Raw genomic sequence first — 20,255 nt, forward strand, 5'->3', positions numbered from 1 at the left:
ATTTTGCCGAAAAAGTGCAAGATTTATGAAAAAAATTCAATTTCTTGCAAGTTTTTGAAAAATGAAATTTCGCCTATAAAAACGTTTGTCACTATGCATATGAGAGAATAGGGGTGTCAACGGGCCTAGTTTACTCTGATCCGACACGAACCAAACCCTATAGGGTCCGGGTATGGTGATAAATAAGAAGACTCAATTAAGACCTGGGTTTGGATTTGAAGGTCTGATTAATATATGGACTTGGGTATAATTTGTGAAGCTTTATACCAGATCCGGACCCGACCATAGTTATGATTAAGACCCACAATTTTTCAATGTAAAAATGATAAAAAAAATATATGGTTTTACCGGGTATGGTCCGGGTTTGTTCATGTAGTTCTTATTGGGTTTGGGTATGGCTTTTTTTTATAATGGACCTGATTAGACATGTGTCTATACCCGATTTTCTGGTCCAAGTCTGGTTCCACCTGGGTCCGACGATAGGTTGACGGATGAGAAAGAGAGAGGGGGGGAGAGAGCTTAGGAAGATGAGAAGTCTTGATGCAAAAAAAAAAAACTTAAAAACTAGGCCTCCTCATGTGAGATCATGATCATTTTAATAAATTTAAAAGAGTTTATTAAAGGTAATTAAACTGGAGTGATTTGATTAACTCAGGTAAAAACTCAAACGTTTCTTGTGTATGAATTAGACCCAAACTTTTGAGGGGTATTTGAAAATTTTCCTATTATTTATTGTCATTATAAACAATCAGTTAATATGTTTTGACAGCTCGCCAAGTCAAACACATAAACCATTTAATAAAAAAATTTTATTTATCTCCTATTTTTTAACCCTTTATTAAGGTCGCTGACCAAGAATAATGAGGGCTAGCTGGGCAATGTGTGTGTGTCAAGGTATAGACCTAAGGGGTATTTCCATTATATAAAAGGATTTGCTTAGACCTGACCAATCACATACTTATATTGGCTGGATGAGGGCGATGCCTTTGAGTCAAATTCATCTTGCATTCAAACAGCCAGAGTCCAGACCAACCTTCTGAAATCCTGCCTTGAGTTTTCCTGTAGGATGGAAATATGGCAGTTGCAAATGGACTGGATATTTGTGGTCCTGTATCCTCCAGAACCAGGCTGACAAGATCTGGATATGAATGCACATTAATAGCCCAATTCTGTCAAGATCCGGATCAGACTAATAAGATTTATAGGATCCGGACCTTGACACACACATACATATCCCCAATTCATTTATAGTGCATGGAACAAAGAAGAATGCCCATCAACTCGATTTAGGTTTAAGAAAAAGCTCTGCAAGGTATGTCTGCTATTCGAATGGATATAAATAGCATAAGATCCAAGAGATTCTGGTTGGGTTGCGTTGGGTTTGGACCCAGGTGGAACCAAACACAGAACTGATTTGAGATGATGGTGTCAGGTACGAACTCAGGTCCAATCGGATCGCCCATAAGAGAAACCATACCCAGATCTTATAAGGATGACACGAACCAGTCCTGGACAATATCCTGTAAAAGAATATTTTTTTATCTTCCTACATTGAAAATTTTTGGATCTTAGTTGGAACTCGGTTTGAGCCTGGATCTGGTATGAAATATTAATGGGACCCTTCTGTTTTGACCAAGATTTTTAATCGGACCTTCTTATTTGTCACCAAACCCGGCCATGACCCTATAGGGTTTGGTACTAGTCGGGTCCGGGTCAAACCCGACCCATTGACACCCCTAATCACAAGTCATGATCCAAAACTGCCGAAATCGTAGTCATTTATGGCACTGCAGACAATCAAATGTATCCAGCTCAGTATGTCTAGAACCTATGTCACAATGACACCAATAAGAACCGTGACTCGATAAAAAGTTCCAGATGCTGCAATTTTTTTCAGAAACGGGACAAGAAGGCAAGGATTTTTCTTTCGTTATCTAATTGCTTAAATATATTTTTGTGTTTTAATATATGAAAATATATTTTATCATTGTAAATATTACTGAAGATTATCAAAAGTATTAAACATAATAAGATATTGTCCGTGTGCCACGTCATGTCGTGTCGTGTCAATAGACACAAGGCCAATAATGGCGTGTCCTGCAACATCGTCCAAAACCAACTTAGGTCCTGTTGGTTTTCAGGTCTTGAGCATATTCACAAGTATCGGCCATTTTCTTAAAAGCTTGCGATTTTATCATGAGATTTTCAAAAAACTGACATAATCCCAAAAAAAAAAAAAAAGATATTTTTCCAGGCTAGTTTCTGAATATTGCATTTTTTTATTGCCATATTATCAACACGACACTTATATTTATATAGTTTAATGCTTTTATATAATTTTATATATACTTAAATTTTGAAGATACCTATATGTTCCTGAGAAAAAAACTATTTTGAATTTATTGAAATAATCTCTTTGCTGAGAAAATCTTGAATAACGAGATTTATGACTATGTTGTTGATTGCCAAATACCATCATTTGATGGGAGGGTTCACATTTAATCAATGGTGGAAAATACATTATTTTTTTTTTATTTACACAGAAAACAGCCCACAGGATCAGAGACCTAGCCGCAGTGGCTCTGCCGGTCATACTTACGGTCGCTGTTCTGTCAGTGTAATACTCGGTGGCAAAATTACTTCAGCTCATTCAAATAGAGGCCTAGGTGCTAGTTTAGGCGATGAAATGTGCACAATAAGCTTAATTATTCCATCTAAGACCAGACCAGACCAACCCAACTGTCTCACAAACTATATCAGCTTGGGTACAAGAAAAATCTGGGTAGCCGAGATTGCAGAGTCCTTTTTTGGTAGATGGGCCTAGAATTTCAACCAAGAACTAACCTGCCATTCAGCATGTTGACCCATGTTTGGTTGGACAGAGGCCTCAAGGCTAGCCTAGGTGATAAAATCATATCCTTAGTTAAGGCATGGGGGTCTTATTTTTAACTTCATTTAAGATACAACTATAAGTTTATTTGTTAACTAACTGCATGAGTGGATGAGAGTGATGTGACTTGTGAGAATGAAAACAATCACACTAAATCAAGTGTCTTGGAGTACTGGTTGTTAGATGTTTGGTAAGTAGGGGTGGGCAACGGGCCCAGCATGTTAATGGACTGGGCTGACTGGGGTGGCCCGATCAAAGCCCGACCCATTGAAAAACCTTTGGGTAAGAGCCGTGGGCCAAATTTGGCCGATCGGCTAGGTTCAAGCCGAGCTAGGGAAAAATTTAAAAGCTCAGGCCCTAAAGGGGTTTGGCATAGTGGGATGGGACCTAGGCTATTAGGCAGGTGGTCTAGGTTTAAATCTCATGGGTGTCACCCCTTGTGCAGTGTGACTCTCTGAGGGTAAAGGGTAAGCCCACGAAGTTTTACACTGCCATGACCGTGACCGTGACCGTGACCGTAAATATGGCAGGCAAAGCCAGCATGGCTAGGTCTTTGATCCTGGGGATGGTCTCTCCGTGTCAATATCAAAAAAAAAATAAGCCTGGTCCATGGCGGTATGGGATGGGCCAGCCCAGTGCCCACCTCTAATGGCAAGTGCATTTTTTTTTTTTTAATTTGATCCTTCACATCTTATGAAAATCATGCCATGCCAGCACGACAAGATTGCAACACCAACAGAGAGCCCTTGTCAGTTTGTTGATTCTCACAGCACCTCATCTTATTGAAATAGTTGAAACTTTGGTTTCATTTATTAGCTTGTACAATAAGGCCAGTGGACTTTCATTTCCATCACCTTCAATGGTCTCTTTCAGCCCACACAATATCACATGCAACATGGGGTGCTGTTTCTTAGAGTGATATATAATTACTTGCCATAATATGAGACAAAAGACAACACAGAACCTGGTAAGCACAAGCATTGCACCTGCCAAGTCAATCATCAAATGGAGAAAGTGGCTTATTTTACAAAGATAAAAGATCTAATAATACCCTAATCCACTTTTTGAAATTTGTTTAGAATATTAAACCAAAGATTAGTTGTAATGTAAAACCAAAGCAAAATCTTACCAGTGGATTGAGCTCGTGACTCGGCTTGTGTTCGTGTTTAGCTTAGCCAAGCTTGAGCTTGTGCTTGATCTAAAAACATATCATGTTATTTATATATGAAATATATATTACACTTAATATTTCATATTTTATGCATATATTTTTTATTCATCCTTTATATATATATATATTACACGAGTCCTCTCTTTGTATATATATTTTATGCATTCTTTTTATATATCACACTTAATATATATATATATATATATATTTATTTATTTATTTATTTATTTATTTATTTATTTATTTATTTATCAATATGAGCTCTCCCAAGCCAAAAACACTGTGTTCAGGCTCAGCTTGCCAGTTATAGGAATGAGTTTGCAATGAGCTGAACCGAGATGAATCACGAGCTGATCGGTTCATTTACTTCCCACTCATTGAACATGAATGATGCAGACAGGGATGTAAATGGGTCGGACTGGATTGGAACTAGGCATTAATGAAGCTTACCTAATAGGATTTGATATTGAAGTCAGATGTGAAAAGGTATTACCAAATCCAAATCCGATCAGATAATCAGATACATTTTATATGTAATTCAGTTGGATTATCCATCATAATGAGATTTGATGGAAAGCTGCATACTGAATCCAAAGCTGATCACTAATCAGATGGTACCAGATTTACCTAATTTGGCTAATTGGATTCAGATTAGGTCAGATAAGCAACCCAAACCCGATCCATTGCATCTCTAGGTGCAGAAGAGAGCTAAGGAAAACTCATCTTCAAGATAGAACCAAGCCAGCCTTAACGCTCATCTGAATGAAGATTGAACACCCCATTTTAGGTTGAAGACGTGAACCAGATCAATCTTGTTTGCAAGTGGGTATGAGTAGACTACCATGAGAGAGTAGGAGAGATTGGCAGAATCTGAAATGAAGTCTAAATATTATGAGTTTATGAATATACATCTCATAGAGTCGCTTACTTTTTTTTAGATAATTCAATGGAAAAACCCCTCCATCACCAACCGCGCATTGGCTGGCATCCGGTTGGTAAAAACCTTGAGGTCCCCAGCCCACCAGGGAGTACACCCAGCTTCGACCTTGCGGCAAGGGATGGCACCCCTGGGTTATTTATAAGCAACTTAATAGGTTGCAAGAGTAACTTGTAGTGTTAAGTAGGTAACTGACTTACCCCATTCAGCATCTAACTCGCATAATTGGACCCTTAAAATTTCTTACTGGATGCATGGGAACATGGTGTCCTTAAAGTCCACTATGCATGTATTTTTTTGTTAAGGGCAAGCTAGGGTTAGGCTGACCCCTACCAGTTATACAACTATACCATTGGGTTTTGAACCTGCAACATCCCAACACAAGATGTCCTTAAACTCCAGTATGGATGTATAAGTTACATAGTAATGCATAACCTCAAGTTACAATGATCATGCATGTGAACTGAAACTAAGATCCTTACATGGTTGATTAAAACTCAGACCAATCAAAGAACCAGGATCCAATTTAAGAACTTCAAAAGTAGGTGATCTGGTGCTGGCCCCAAACATGTTATAACGGGTTTGGGGCAGTCAATCGGGTGTTTGACACTTGCCCAACAAAATATATAAGATTTGCATTCTTAAAGAACAGCTCCTTTTTGGCAAGACTAAAGAACCTAGAGGTACAAGCACGTTTGATGTCCATGGAGCCAACACCAGATCCACTCCTCATAATGTGAGGGGGCTGGGGAAGGGCTGCAGAAATTGCCCAAGTCCTAATCTTTACAAACCCTACCCATATTTGTAAAAATATTGGCTACCCTACGGGTTCCCAACACCCCCTAGTTGAGACTCATAGTGGAAGTTGTTTTAAACAAATCAAACACTATGGATGTGTTAGACATGAACAAAGTAGTAGGGATCAAACCTCAAGATCGTATTTCTCAATATAAAAATATGATTTTTTGAAGATTAAAATTTTTATGCATTGTAGGCTGCTGATTTTTTCAGCCTCCCCATAATCCATAGACATTGAAAAAGCGCGATCCAAAAAACAGCTTCTACTAAACCAAACATGCGCATCACATTTGGAGGGTCAAATATGCAAGAAAAATTCAAAAATATGCAAAAAAAAAAAAAACAGATACTTTCATTATGGGGTTGATGCACCCTCGAATCCGAGGTTTCTAGGATATGGATACTGGACCAGTTTTGCGTTGAAATTGGGTGCCTATGATTCTAATTAACCTTAAACAGATTTGGCCCATCTAAATTGAAATTTGGAGCAGATGTGGTTTTGGCACTCCCAAGTCTGACCTTTTGAGATCTTACCCCGCACTGGGGACTAGATCCGGATCAAGTTTGGGAACTCTATGCAGATTTGACAAAGCCAAACCTAGACTTACAGGAGCCAACCGATCAACTCAGCTCATGTAGGCTCGTTAAAACACGCACATGATCTTAACAACGCCGTCTTAAGAAAGTTGATTGAGTTGTACACTTGAAACTGAATGGATTTGGGTTTGATTCCCACAAATGGCTCCAGCTCGAATTTGAGCTCAAGCAGGGCCTGAATCTAGACAAGCCATTCCCAAACAGCTTGAGCTCGGCTCGTTCAGCTCATTTAACAGCCCCAATTCAAACCCATGTCATTGGTACATATCCAAACACAGACCTGGACTCAGATCAGATTGCTTAGAGCTGGTTTGGATCTTAGTTTCAATAATCATGAAGCCAACGGCCCTCTGCTCTCCCCCACTCCCCAAACCTAATCCAAAGTTTAAAACTGACAAAGAGATCTCAACCCCCTTTTTTTTAGGGGGATATGTAGTCCTGTGTCCGAGTCCTATGGATTTCCTGTGGAATTCATGTTGTGTCTCGGATCCAAATGACTCCAGTGGACTACAGGTAATAAAGCCTTCTCTACAAGTTAAATGCTTAACCCACAACCACAAGAACCAATTGGTTCTAATGAAAACTTGATCAAACCGAAGCTAACTAGGACAAGGCTAATCAAAATGAACTTTGTGGTCACCAAATCAAAGACAAACGGATCCAAACTGACTCTAAAGGTATGTGTGGTGATTTTAGACTTGGTGAATCATTTGTTTCACAGGCGACCACAGGAAAGCCTTTTGGTGGGAAAGGCAAAAATCTCACTATGTTGCCACGTGGACTGACCACTTTTCCGTGGGACCAGTTTGATTCACATCTCGTGAACAGGGATCATTTTCCCGTGCAATAAATGGGCCCTTAAAGTCCAAACCCATACCGCATCGGTCAGTGGAGCTATTTACTATGCTCAAGCTAGATCAAGGCATCTAAATTGAAACTTAAAAAAACATGCTTTTTTTGCCAGGAATATGTATTTTCAATAAAAATAAACGTCTGAACTTGTATGGATCTGGGTTTGAGATTTCATTTTTGTTACCCAACTAAACTCGATCTCAACAATTCGCTATTTGGGTGTGTTCGGGTATACCCTGATGAGTCAGATACCCGACCCATTGACAGCCCTATGCACGCGAGCTAAGCAATGTAAATGCTTAGCTGTTTTATCAAGTATGAGACCAAGTTGAGACCAGTGATCAGATGGGACCATCATAACGGAGCGGTCTCTGGGATGCTTGGGCCTAGTTCTTAGCACAATTCACAAATATAAAAAGCCAATCATTCAGACAAGAACAAGGCAGGATAAACTACTTTATTTCACAAAAGCAACTTAACAATGGGGTGGTGCTGCTTAATTTCTGTCACAAGATCCACTAGACAGGCCTTTTGTTAAGTTGCTTTTGTGTCACAAGATCCATTAACAAGGCGTTTGACGTAGTGGGAGGGAAGCCTTGGCCACTGGACGGGTAGTCAGGATTCCATTACTGTGGGTAATCAGCCCTTTGCATGTAAGAAAGGGAAAGTGCATTATGTCCTTGCTTGTATTGAAGCAAGGCTATTCCCCAAGTGCTAAGGGTATGCCACGGGTTCACACCGCCAGGAAAGCCATCATAAGGCAGGCAGGCTTAGCCAGAGTTAATAAGTCTATGATCCAGGAGGTGAAAAATAAAATGATTATTTTGAGCCAACCAGTCACATTCTTGATCATTTGTTAAACAATGTACCGATATTTTCATAGGTTTTTTTATTTTATTTTATTGTTTTTAAAATTTTCACTACACGGATGGGATCTAGATACTTGATTTTATAGACACGATCCAATTAAGATGTATAAGAAGGATCTTTTAAGACTTGAAAATCAATGACTCAAAATGTGTGTAAATATTTAAGCATACAAAATTATATTTCTTGATGATCCAATACTCGATTCCAAGCAAATGAACAGCATCATCTGCAGGGTTAAATTTGTAAAAAAACCTATAAAAATCTAGGTTCATTGGTTCTAGTCATCCATCATATTTTATTAAAAAGCCCTTTTTTTTAACATCCCAATATGATTATGTCACACCATCGTAACCAACGGGACTCGGTTAGAATCCACGGGGCTGCCCTCAGCTTGACTATATGAGGGAGGAAAAAAAACTGAATTGAGCCGGTAGAACAAGTATGCAATTTTCTAACTATGTGCCTACACTTCTAGGAGCAAATCTAAGAGATTAATTATAAAATTTTGGTTCTGAGGGGAAAATAAAAACTGAATTGAGCCGATGGAATACGTAATGCAATTTTTTAACTATGAGCCCACGCTTCTAGGAGCGAATTTAAGAGATTCTTATAGGTTTAGCAACACGATGAACGTGATCTTCGGACTCGTACGCGCATCTTCCGCAGCTATGCGAAGGCATTCCCCCGAACCAAGTGCCCTAGTCGGCGTAGTCGCGGCTGCAAAGCCCAAATTTCGAAGAACTCTACTGAGACTCGCCGTGACAAGTGTTAAAAGTGGTCAAACCCTTCATAGGGAGCCTAGTCAGTCGACGTGATGGGGGAGAGGATGTATGTCGGCCAAGCACGTGCAGCACCGCCGAACACAGGCCGACAAGAATAACTAATTTGGACATACGGACAAAAGGCAGAGCCAGCCGATTTAAAGATTCCAATGGCACGGATGACCCTATAAATATAAACTTCGGAATTTCCCGTCGACGCACGCAAACCTACACTCAAAAGAACAGAGCACATGGAAGTAATTTGTGAGCAAGTTCTTGGTCATAATCTCAATAGGGACGACTGGGTTGACTGGGCTGAGATAACAGGAATCAAGAGCACTGCGATTAAGAATTGTCAGAACAAGCATCTAAGCCGATGACATATGCACCAATCATATCGTTCGAACTTCGGTGCTCTCCGGGTGACGACTGGCTCGTGGTCTAACTAAATTTTGGAGAAATTTGTCCAAGCCCTCATGCTCAACAGAGGCTCACACCCCAAAGTTTATGCATGTTGGCATGCAGGCAGCCCTATCAAGTCTGAGTCTGCGACGGCAGGCTCTCTCTCTCTCTTGATGCACCCCCACGTGGCGGTCATATGAGTGAGAGCACAAGTGCATGAGAATACGAACAAAAACTAGCGTCTAATATCCACCCATATATGAATTGCGAATAACAATGCGAGATGATAAACGATGCCCTTGTTTAATAATCCCCAATGTATCTTATATACGCTTAGCAATAGTTCAAACACTTTGAGATACTAACAAAACAACATCGGTACCAGTCTCAGATCTGTAATCTAGAAAATACCACGTCTACCATTCAAACGAAACACACAAAAAGGAAATGCAGATCTACAGAAAGAAAAGGAAATACTGGTTATTGATTCCGCAGTCAGGGCCAGGGAATCTATTACCGCACCGTAGCGTATAACATGATGAACACAAGGAAGAACTTCAGATACTATAGGCCACCCATCATCTCAGGCTCGCTTTCCCACCCATCATCTCAGGCTCGCTTTCCGCTCACATTTCTGCCTCCGCTTCTTCCTCGTCTTCATACTCCTCCTCATCAGCAGTGGCATCCTGATACTGCTGGTATTCAGAGACCAAGTCATTCATATTGCTCTCTGCCTCGGTGAACTCCATCTCATCCATACCCTCGCCAGTGTACCAATGGAGAAAAGCCTTTCTCCGGAACATGGCAGTGAACTGCTCGCTTACCCTCCTGAACATTTCCTGGATTGAAGTCGAATTGCCAATGAAGGTGGAAGACATGGATAAACCTTTAGGTGGAATGTCGCAGACGCTAGATTTCACATTGTTGGGAATCCATTCCACAAAGTAGGATGAGTTCTTGTTCTGGACATTGATAATCTGTTCATCCACCTCTTTTGTGCTCATTTTGCCCCTGAACATGGCTGAAGCAGTGAGGTAGCGTCCATGGCGAGGATCAGCTGCACACATCATGTTCTTGGCATCCCACATCTGCTGTGTCAGCTCAGGGACAGTGAGCGCCCTGTACTGCTGTGAGCCCCTTGAGGTAAGGGGAGCAAACCCCACCATGAAGAAATGCAGACGTGGGAAGGGGATGAGGTTCACAGCAAGCTTACGCAGGTCAGAGTTCAGTTGGCCAGGGAACCTCAAGCAGCAGGTCACCCCACTCATTGTGGCAGAGATCAAATGATTTAGATCACCAACTATACAAAGAAAAAAAAAACAGAATAGATATCATAAGCAGAAATGAAATAATTTAGATGGACAACTAAACAAAGAAAAAAAGGAGCATAGGTACCATAAGGAGTCATATAACATACAAGCATGGCAAATAACTATAAAAAGAAGCGTGAAATTCAAATCTCCAAGTTCTTCAACCATTGGAAGATAATATTGCAAGGTTGTAAGTATGGTATCGTAACCCATATCAAGATAAGCATCAAATCATTTCCCAAAATAAGATAAGCATCAAATCGTTTAGTAAAAAATATTAAATTTAAAAAAATTTATAAAAAATCAGAAAAAATAGCAAAAATTATAAAAAATCATAACGCATGAAACAATGAAACAATGATGAAATGCACAAAATACAACCATAAAAACACATGTGAAATATTTATATCTCTATAAGATGCATAAGACATCATCAAACATCAATTATCTCACAAGAACAATTATTAAATATCTTACAATTAAGAACATACCACAAGACTCATTCTTTCATATTACATAAACAAAAATATTATTACAATAGTTGCACAAGATTTTGAATCAGTTCACTCATTACTTGAGGTTCCCATAGCCATGGTGGATCATTTGATGCCATCTTTGTTGTTGAAGTGCGAAGCCCGATTTCTACCTTGATATAAATCTTTAATTTTCGCAAGTCCAACTTGGCGAGGTATTTTAGGAGGACAGCACCATTTGAACAAAAAAAAAATTGGAGTAGCTTTGTAATTTTACTCATAATAAAGTTTTTTTACCTTAAACTCATTTTTTTGAGTGAACAAATTGTGGAAATCCACTTTTTTTTACCTTAACCCACTTCTTTAGGTGAAAAGAGTGAAAATGCACACTTACTTGATGAAATCATGAAAGCCCTCTCTCCGACACAAAGATCGAACCCCAAAACAGTCTCACAGCCCCTGGGGTACATGGGAAACTCTCACAAATGAAGGTTTCAGCCCTCAAAAGCTCTTTAAAACCCAAAAACATAAAAACACATTTTTGCCTATTTTAAGTCTACAAGCACCGTATTGTACAATACATGTGATACACCTATGATACACACCTGTATCGAGATAAAGGTATGTATCATATCGATCTCTTGCATCAATACGATATGTATCATACCATATCGTACAATACCAAACAACATTGGATAATAGTCTGACATAGAAAATGACCAAAATAAAAAATAATAGTAAGCAAGCCAAATCTATAAACGAACCAATCATCCCAGTGTCAGAGCCAGTCATCCACAATAAGCATCATCAAGGTGTTGGAAACTTAATTTCAAACAAATGCAAAAGACCCCACAGCTCTGCTTTACACTATTTCTGACCTAACTTTCATATGGATAAACAAGCCAACTTCCGCTTTCAAACATCCAAAATTAGCTCTGCTTTACACTACAGGTAACATGCAATACGCTGGGAGATATAAACAAACTCTAGCTGATAAAAGGTGTGATGGTATCAAATTCAAATGAAGTAAAACACAAATCCAGAGGTACAGCAGAAGATGATAAAAGATCCAAGCAGAAATTAAAGTGAACATAAAGATAAGACGGATAAAAAAGTGTGGAAGAAGAAGTAGCTTACAGCTAGGAGTTGTAAGCTTCAGAGTCCTGAAGCAGATGTCATAGAGAGCCTCATTGTCCAAAACCATGCACTCATCTGCGTTTTCCACCAACTGGTGAACAGAAAGAGTTGCATTGTAAGGTTCAACCACAGTATCAGAAACCTTTGGTGACGGAAACACAGAGAAAGTGAGCATCATGCGATCGGGATACTCCTCCCTGATCTTCGATATCAACAGGGTCCCCATCCCCGACCCAGTTCCACCACCGAGAGAGTGACAGACCTGAAACCCTGATAATCAAAAAACAAAAACAAAAATCAATATCAAGATCCAGAGGAAATCTTCGAAGATCCAAGGAAGAAGATTAAAAGGGTTTACAATCAAGGATGCAGCCAGAGAAAACTTAACAATCATGAATAAAATTAACAGATTCATGCAGGATAACAAGACAAAATCTACAATAATTTGGCCGAGTTTTTTTTTTCTTAAGGAAAATGGCCCGGCAGATTCATGATAAACAGTATTTTTACAGATATTCCAATCAATGCGTACGTAAAATTTAGAAAGAAGAAATATGAAGGAAAAAACTAAGCAGAGAGATAGAAGAAGGATATTAAAATACCAAACTAGGGAAATCTTCACCATCTAATCTATAAGATAACGCATGCACGAATCCGAGACAAAAAGGGAAACAGAACTCATCACCGTCGCAATCAAACTCCAGATCAAACGCAAAAACAAAAGCGAAGATGATTATCTTCATTTCACATTCAAGAAACACTGAAAAATGCCTTAAAATGAAGAAAGGCAGCAAATGTCGGATTTTTCCTTTTTCGATTGAAAAAGAAAATACAAAGCTTCATCTCGAGGCTGCAGCAGAGAAAACTTAACATCATGAACAAAAACAACAGATTCATGCAGGCTAACAAGACAATCTACAAGAATTTGGCCGAGTTTTTTTCCTTGATGAAAATAGCCCGGCAGATTCATGATAAACAGTATTTTTACAGATATTCCAATCAATGCATAAATAAAATTTAGAAAGAAGAAGAATGAAGGAAAATCCTAAGCAGAGAGACAGAAGAAGGATATTAAAATACCAAACTAGGGAAATCTTGACCATCTAATCTATACAATATCGCATACACGAATCCGAGACAAAAAAGGAAACATAACTCATCACCGTCGCAATCAAACTCCAGATCAAACGCAAAAAACAAAGCGAACATGATTATCTTTATTTCACATTCAAGAAACATGGGAAGAAATGCCTTAAAATGAAGAAAGGCAGCAAATTTCGGATTTTTCCTTTTCCGATTGAAAAAACAAATGCAAAGCTTCATCCGATCATCTCGCAAAAGCCCAAGACCAGTGCCGAGACCGTAGATTTGATTCAAAATAGCTAAACAAGCGATCTATGTTTTTCGTTGCTTAGGTTACAGCCCAGAAATCTCTCAGCAAAGATGGAAAATACACTAATCCAAAGCCAGAAATACCAGATCTAATCATTATTACGCATAATCGGCAAAAATTCCCCGTAAATGTGGCCCTAAACAATAGAGAATAGATGACTCTAATGCACGATCTACGCATACCTTGGAGGCAATCGCAGTTCTCGGCCTCCTTACGCACAACATCAAGCACGGAGTCGATGAGCTCGGCGCCCTCGGTGTAGTGCCCCTTGGCCCAGTTGTTTCCGGCGCCGGACTGGCCGAAGACGAAGTTGTCCGGCCGGAAGATCTGGCCGTAGGGGCCGGTGCGGACGGCGTCCATGGTGCCCGGCTCAAGGTCCATGAGCACGGCGCGCGGCACGAACCTCCCGCAGGACGCCTCGTTGTAGTAGACATTGACGCGCTCGAGCTGCAGATCGGACGTCCCGATGTAGCGCCCCGTCGGATCGATGCCGTGCTCGTCGCAGACGACCTCCCAGAACTTAGAACCGATCTGGTTCCCGCATTGCCCTCCCTGAATGTGAAGGATTTCCCTCATTTTTCCTCTGGTTTTCCCCCTTTCTTCGGAGATCCAAGGACGAAGAAGACGCAGAGAACGAGAGCTATAGAGGAGAGAAGCTCTCGCACGGGTTACGGTGAAAATGGAGAGACGGGGAAGACCGAGGGGGGACGAGGGTTTTATATATAGTGTTGGGAGGAGATCGGACGGTGGAGATCCGTTCCCTCGCTTCTTTTCGATTTGATCGGACGGTAGATTTTGGTTTGGTCCGAAGGTTCAGGTTGGAGTTTCTTTCTTGGGATAATATCTAACGGAATTGTTTGGTCACGGACCAAAATGGCGTTCGGTTATTTAACCTGACCAGAATTAGTCGGTGTGGTTTCTGGCGGAGGCTGGTAGCGTGAGAGCGGTGTTCATGTAGTTTGCATGAGTTGCCTAGACCGCTGTGGGATTTGACGTCATACATCCGTTGGATCGGTGAGATCTGACGGTCTGCATTTTTTGGTCGTATGGCGTAGATGCTTCATGAATCCTTGTGATAAAAAACGGTGCTTTCGGTTACTTCGGGTCTCGGGTCCATGGATTTGACTTGACATGGGACACATGGTAATATTGGAAGTAATCAAATGTAATGTTGAATTTCACCCTAAATGAGGATATGATATTCTTATTTTAGTTGAGAACTTGAGATGCACATATCTTAATTCTAAGAGCCGGGAGTACCTATAATACATGGATCTCAAATATCAGATCCTTGGATTTGAGATCGGATGATTTCGTTGGGCACTTGATTTAATAAACTAAGAATGGTGTCTCGTCGAGTTGCATGGAAATATGGATATATGTAAGTAGAGATCTCCAATCCATGGAATATGCATCCAAATCCACAAATCAAACATGATATATAAGCAGCTCATTTTTTTCATATCGTGCCCATATGAGAGAAATGAAATATAACTCGGGGTATTGCCAATGTCCTTTTGGATGCATCTGACCTAAATTTTGTGTACAAGCTGGTGGTATTATGGGCATTTACAAATATTACACTACTAACACAGCTTTGTTAGGGTGGATTTGTTTCACTCACTGTGATCAGTTACTTTTAAATAAATATTAAAAAACTGAAAAAATAAAAAAAATTTATTGATTTTAACACGTTTCATGATTAACAAGTAATGTTTTTTTATTGTTTTCTGGGCGATACAGAACAATTCACTTGAGTATCAATATGGGCCGGATACACCTAAATATATAGTTGGCCAAACGATTCAGGGTCGATACCGATACTGACGACATTGGTTTCACTCAGTAGAAACGGCAGCTGCCCGGAATCTCCTTTTTTTTTTTTAAAAAAGCAAGCTGGGGTGCTCGAAAGGTGCCAATCTATGCGCGCCACTTTTATGCGAAAAGGTCGCTTTGGCACAGAAGGCATGGAACGAACAGGTCCTTGAGAAATATAATATATATAAGATTTAAATATTATTCCATAATATAATAAGGGTTTATTAGTAATTTCATTAATAGAGATCGGAGATCGGAGATCGGGGATGGGTCTGGGTAGGGCGGGTCAGGACGGGACTGGGGCAAGAGTAAGTCTATCTCCATCTCCATCCGTGCACGGGTTTTGATTTTCACCTCCATCCCCAATTCATTCTCCATTTCATATCATCCTTCCCCGACCCCAAATGGGCAGGCATACCCTCCTCCCTTTCACTGCCATCCCTATTCAAATGTAATCAAACTCCCACTTCTTTCAAGATAAGACTCGATATATAATCCATCATTGTTGTCTATCAATTTCAATTGGGCGGTAAACCCTTTGAGGAAACCATTTAAATTTGAACCTAAACTCGATATAACATGACCTTCATACAACTATTTTCATGACAATCATATTTTCTTGCAAGAAAATCAAGCACAACCTGTGCCCGTACCAAGTTTTTTGTTCACAAGTGATTAGAACAAGTATAAGGCATCTATTCATTGATCCACCCTAATATTTTCTTTTACATAGACATTGACATTTGAATATTTTATAGACTAGTATAGCGTGGAACAGCTAGCATACTTGGCCTCTCCAATCACAGTCATGAGCAGCAGGCACTTGTGGACAAAGCATTGATGTCCTACCATAGATTTCACTTGATCATGTACCGTATTGGATGCATATTATCTTATTTACAAACACTGCTTAATTTTGGTGGTCTCATATGTCAGCATGCCAACCTTGGGAACCATACATCCTGCCAGATGGATGGTTGAGAAACGAGCCCTCCTTTTTTTTACTATAAATAAAATATAAAAACACGAGGATGACTGCCTTGTGATGCCCATGAGGGCTCCACTCATCTGGTAGGTCGACATGTAAATGTCACCAAGATGAAACCACCAATGTTATCAATATCTGTGTGTATCGGCAGAAATTCGGTTAGCTGCAGGCCTGAATCAGCTATTCTTTAATAATTATAAATTATATATATATATATATATATTGTATTATTTTAAATTTATTTTACTGTTTTAACATGTGTCACATTGTGATTGACACGTTATTATTTTTTATTATTTTTAGGCTGATACAAAACAATTCAGATGAGTATAGGTATCAGCTCATACAGCTGAATCAGTGTCCCAACCATTCAGGGCCGATACCGATAGTGACAACATTGGAAAGGACACTATGAGATTGAAACCCATGGCTGTCCCTAAGTTGAATATACGTACTGGTGGACAATGCAGACCTGAGCTGACAACATTGGAAAGGACACTGTGAGATTGAAACCCATGGGTGTCCCTAAGTTGAATATACTTTACTGGTGGACAATGGAGACCTGAGCTTTTTACACCAATCAGCTCCAGCATGAGTGAGGTGGAGGTGGTTTTAGCCAATTATCAAAAGAAAAATGATTGGTAATCATCATTGCTTAATGATGTGAGAGATAGAGAGAGAGAAAATGGTAGGTGTTGGGTACCCATCGTCGCCAGCAGGGTGATGAGATGAAGGCACCAGATCAAGCACCGTTGGTGTAAGGGTGTGTCTTTAGCTTTCAAAGGTGGACCATTTGTGGTCATGGGCCCCACCTAGGGTTTTCATCGCTTTGGCGAGGGTTCTTCATCATAAAAAAAAAAAAACTGTCAACATGGGTGATGAAGAAACACCTTTTTTTTTTTCTTGAAAGTTATTTGATTGAAACCTAATTTTATCTGATATTCCATGTCAGCTACCAACCATTTCTAAATTTTATATACTGACGCAACGATTCCCCAAAACTGTCAAATAAGGATTTTGAGTTAACCTCCATTGAACAAAACAGTAGGAATCAGGTTTTTATAAGGTTTGAAAAAAAATCAGTGCCTAACATCTTCATAGATTTTTGAGGTGCCAAATGTCATTTTTTTTCATAAAAACACCTGGATTCTGTGGGGGCTAGAATTGTGAAGAAAACACTGAAAACTCATTTAGCATATTTCATTTTACATGTTTAATCGTTTCTATATATATACAAAATGTAGTTTTTTAATCATCTAACCCCATAGATGTAATCTACACACTCCATTGAGATTGTTTGATTTCGACACCAAAGTAGGTTGTTCCAACGATTGAAGAAAAAAAATCAATGTCATAAATGTATAAAAATTTCTCAACTTAGAAAAATGCATTTTTTATTTCGTCGAAAAAGACAATCCAAAGGTAGATCCCTACTAAATCAAAGCATGCTGAACCCATCTACAATATCAAATTAATTCAAGACATTTTACATCACCAGATTCCAACTATATAAAACAGCATGGCATACGGAGATTGGCATCCAATTGTACAACAAATATAAATTTTATCAATTATCCTTCTGTACACAGGTAGGGGTCTACCTAACCCCATCATTCTTATCGAAATAACAGAAGAAGAAAAAAACAAGAAAAAGGAAAAAAGAAAACAGCATGGCTACAATACATGACATGGTAAGAAGTGAGGTCTCTGATAATTTGAAGAGCGTTGCCTTAGTACTAACCCTATCCCTACTGAGATAGGGGAACCCCCTAAAGCTGATTGGAGTGCCCTTCTCCAATCATATGAATTAATGGCATTTGTTTGCTCAATAAGGCACCTTCAGTTTTCTTACATGCACCTCAGCTTCCAGCCTTCCATATTAGACAGCAACCAAACTTTTAGGGCAATGCAATATTTTTGACGATGAAGGAACCCTCACTGAAAAAACCAGTCACTTAATGAGCTCGCCTGCCTTCCAGGTAAAACTCCGGGTTAAGAGGACACGACCACCCAGCCTTACTTACCACAGCCGTTTTAAAATAACACCCCATGTGCCAGTGAGATTCGATTCTGGGTCTTAGGGCAATGCAATATTGTTTTCATGAAAAGGCAAAAGATATGTGTGGTGCCCCACTATGAGGCTGTATTGGGCACTTTATCATTCAGGGATATGTGAAAGAGAAAAGAAAAAAAAAAAGGCTTAACAGGCTGTCACCTCGCCCTTTGTGACTCAGAGAGTTGGGGTCACGTGAGGCAGCATGGTCCGGGTGTCAACCGGCCTGATTTACTTGGACCTGGACCTGGACCCGACCCAAACCAAACCCTATATATAGGGTCCGGGTATGGTGATAAATAAAAAGACCTGGGTCTGGACCCGGGTATAGTTTGTGAAAGTTTATACCAAACTTAGACCCGACCTGAGTTCTGATTAAGATCCTCAAATTTTCAATGTAAAAATGATAAAAAAATATGGTTTTATCAGGTATGGTCCAGGTTTGGTTCATGTAGTATTTATCAGGTCCGGGTATGATTTTTCTTATAGCTGACCTGATTAGACCCGTGCCCGAACCAAACCCGACTGGTCTCTGATCCTGTGGTAAGCCCATGGAGTTTTACATTGTTAGGATAACGAAGTCAGCACGGTTAGGTCTCTGATCCTGTGGACGGGTTATTCGTGTAAATATAATAAAAGATTCAAGTGTGTACCCATGATTCTTGCATAAAACTATAAGAGCTTATCTGATTATGTGTATTAAATGTTGTTTATGTGATGACTTTATCAGGAACAACAAAATGAGAAGCTCCTTAGTTTGTCTTAAACTTACAATCAAGTAGTAATGGTTGCATTGCACTAGTTTTAGTTTATGTATAATATTCTGGTTCTAAACCACCATCATTTATAATGGTACACTCTTGATTTGCATAGATCTAATATCTAAAATTAAAAGCTAACATTTGGATCGTGCTTAGCATGATTTGCTTACTGTTTTCGTACATTAAAATTGACCCCAATGTTTTTGGGCTTTCTTAAAACAGTCATCATATTCACGAATTGTAAGGTTTTGATTTTTTCATTACCTGGAAAAATTGAATCTAATGAAATATTAGAGATGATTAAATTTACTGACAATGCACATAAATTCTGCTAAAGACATCTCTACATTTAGGTCCAACCATTTGTGGCTAGAACCATGCCAACCAAGAGTGTGATCACTTTTACACAATTACAACAGATTTTACATCAGCGAACAGGCATCATTTGACGATCTGTTTTGGGAGATGAGAACGATGTTGAGAGCGAAGATGGGTCATTTTCAACTATATCTTAACAAGGATGTTTTTTTTTAGAGGAAAGTTGGGATTAGGCAGGCCCCTACCAGTTATACAACCATATACCATTGGGTTTTGAACCTGCAACGTCCCACCCAACACAAGGTGTCGCAGCGCTAGATGCTCCTACCAGACAAGCTGAGGCCCCCGTTGGATGTTGTTAACTCCATACTCATCTCCCATTTACACCTCCACACCCTTCTCATCTTCTCTCCAACACCGGCTCACATACGTTAAACTATTAGGCGCGATATTTTCAGCTTTTCGGGGTGGCACAGGCTGTCCGAATTGGGGCCATCTCAAGTTGAGTGCTCGATCAAGGCATCAGGTATTGGATCGGATCTCCACCCGAACCACCCACCCCCATTCCTTACACCACGGTGTTCTGATGCCTTTATGTTCCTTGGTCGCTGGAATCCGACTCGGCCCTGCACTCCTGTTCTGCTAAGGCATGGACCCAGACCCATTCAACTGCGTTCCAATGGGCACATATAGTTTAGGACCCACTGTCGACTTTTTCATTGGACT

At 39.8% G+C, this 20,255-nt stretch overlaps 1 protein-coding gene across 1 annotated transcript; it reads right to left on the reverse strand.

The window, feature by feature from the left end:
- Positions 1-9,562: 9,562 nt before the first annotated feature.
- Positions 9,563-14,278, reverse strand: LOC149814169 (tubulin beta-6 chain). Its single transcript, XM_089988368.1, has 3 exons — positions 13,774-14,278; positions 12,199-12,468; positions 9,563-10,578 (listed from the first exon to the last, which is right to left on the reverse strand). Exons 1-3 carry the CDS (start codon positions 14,165-14,167, stop codon positions 9,905-9,907), a joined length of 1,338 nt encoding a protein of 445 aa, XP_089844494.1. The 5' UTR covers positions 14,168-14,278; the 3' UTR covers positions 9,563-9,904.
- Positions 14,279-20,255: the final 5,977 nt, after the last annotated feature.

The sequence above is a fragment of the Nuphar pumila genome, chromosome 15 (genome assembly GCF_984573655.1).
Source record: "Nuphar pumila chromosome 15, dmNupPumi1.hap1.1, whole genome shotgun sequence".
NCBI classification, from domain to species: Eukaryota; Viridiplantae; Streptophyta; class Magnoliopsida; order Nymphaeales; family Nymphaeaceae; genus Nuphar; species Nuphar pumila.

Coding starts and splice junctions, on each gene's coding strand:
- LOC149814169 (XM_089988368.1), bottom strand. CDS start 14,167: ATGAGGGAAATCCTTCACATTCAGGGAGGGCAATGCGGGAACCAGATC. Junction 12,469..13,773: donor GAACTGCGATTGCCTCCAAG/GTATGCGTAGAT, acceptor TTTGATTATCAG/GGTTTCAGGTCTGTCACTCT. Junction 10,579..12,198: donor GAAGCTTACAACTCCTAGCT/GTAAGCTACTTC, acceptor TTCTTTGTATAG/TTGGTGATCTAAATCATTTG.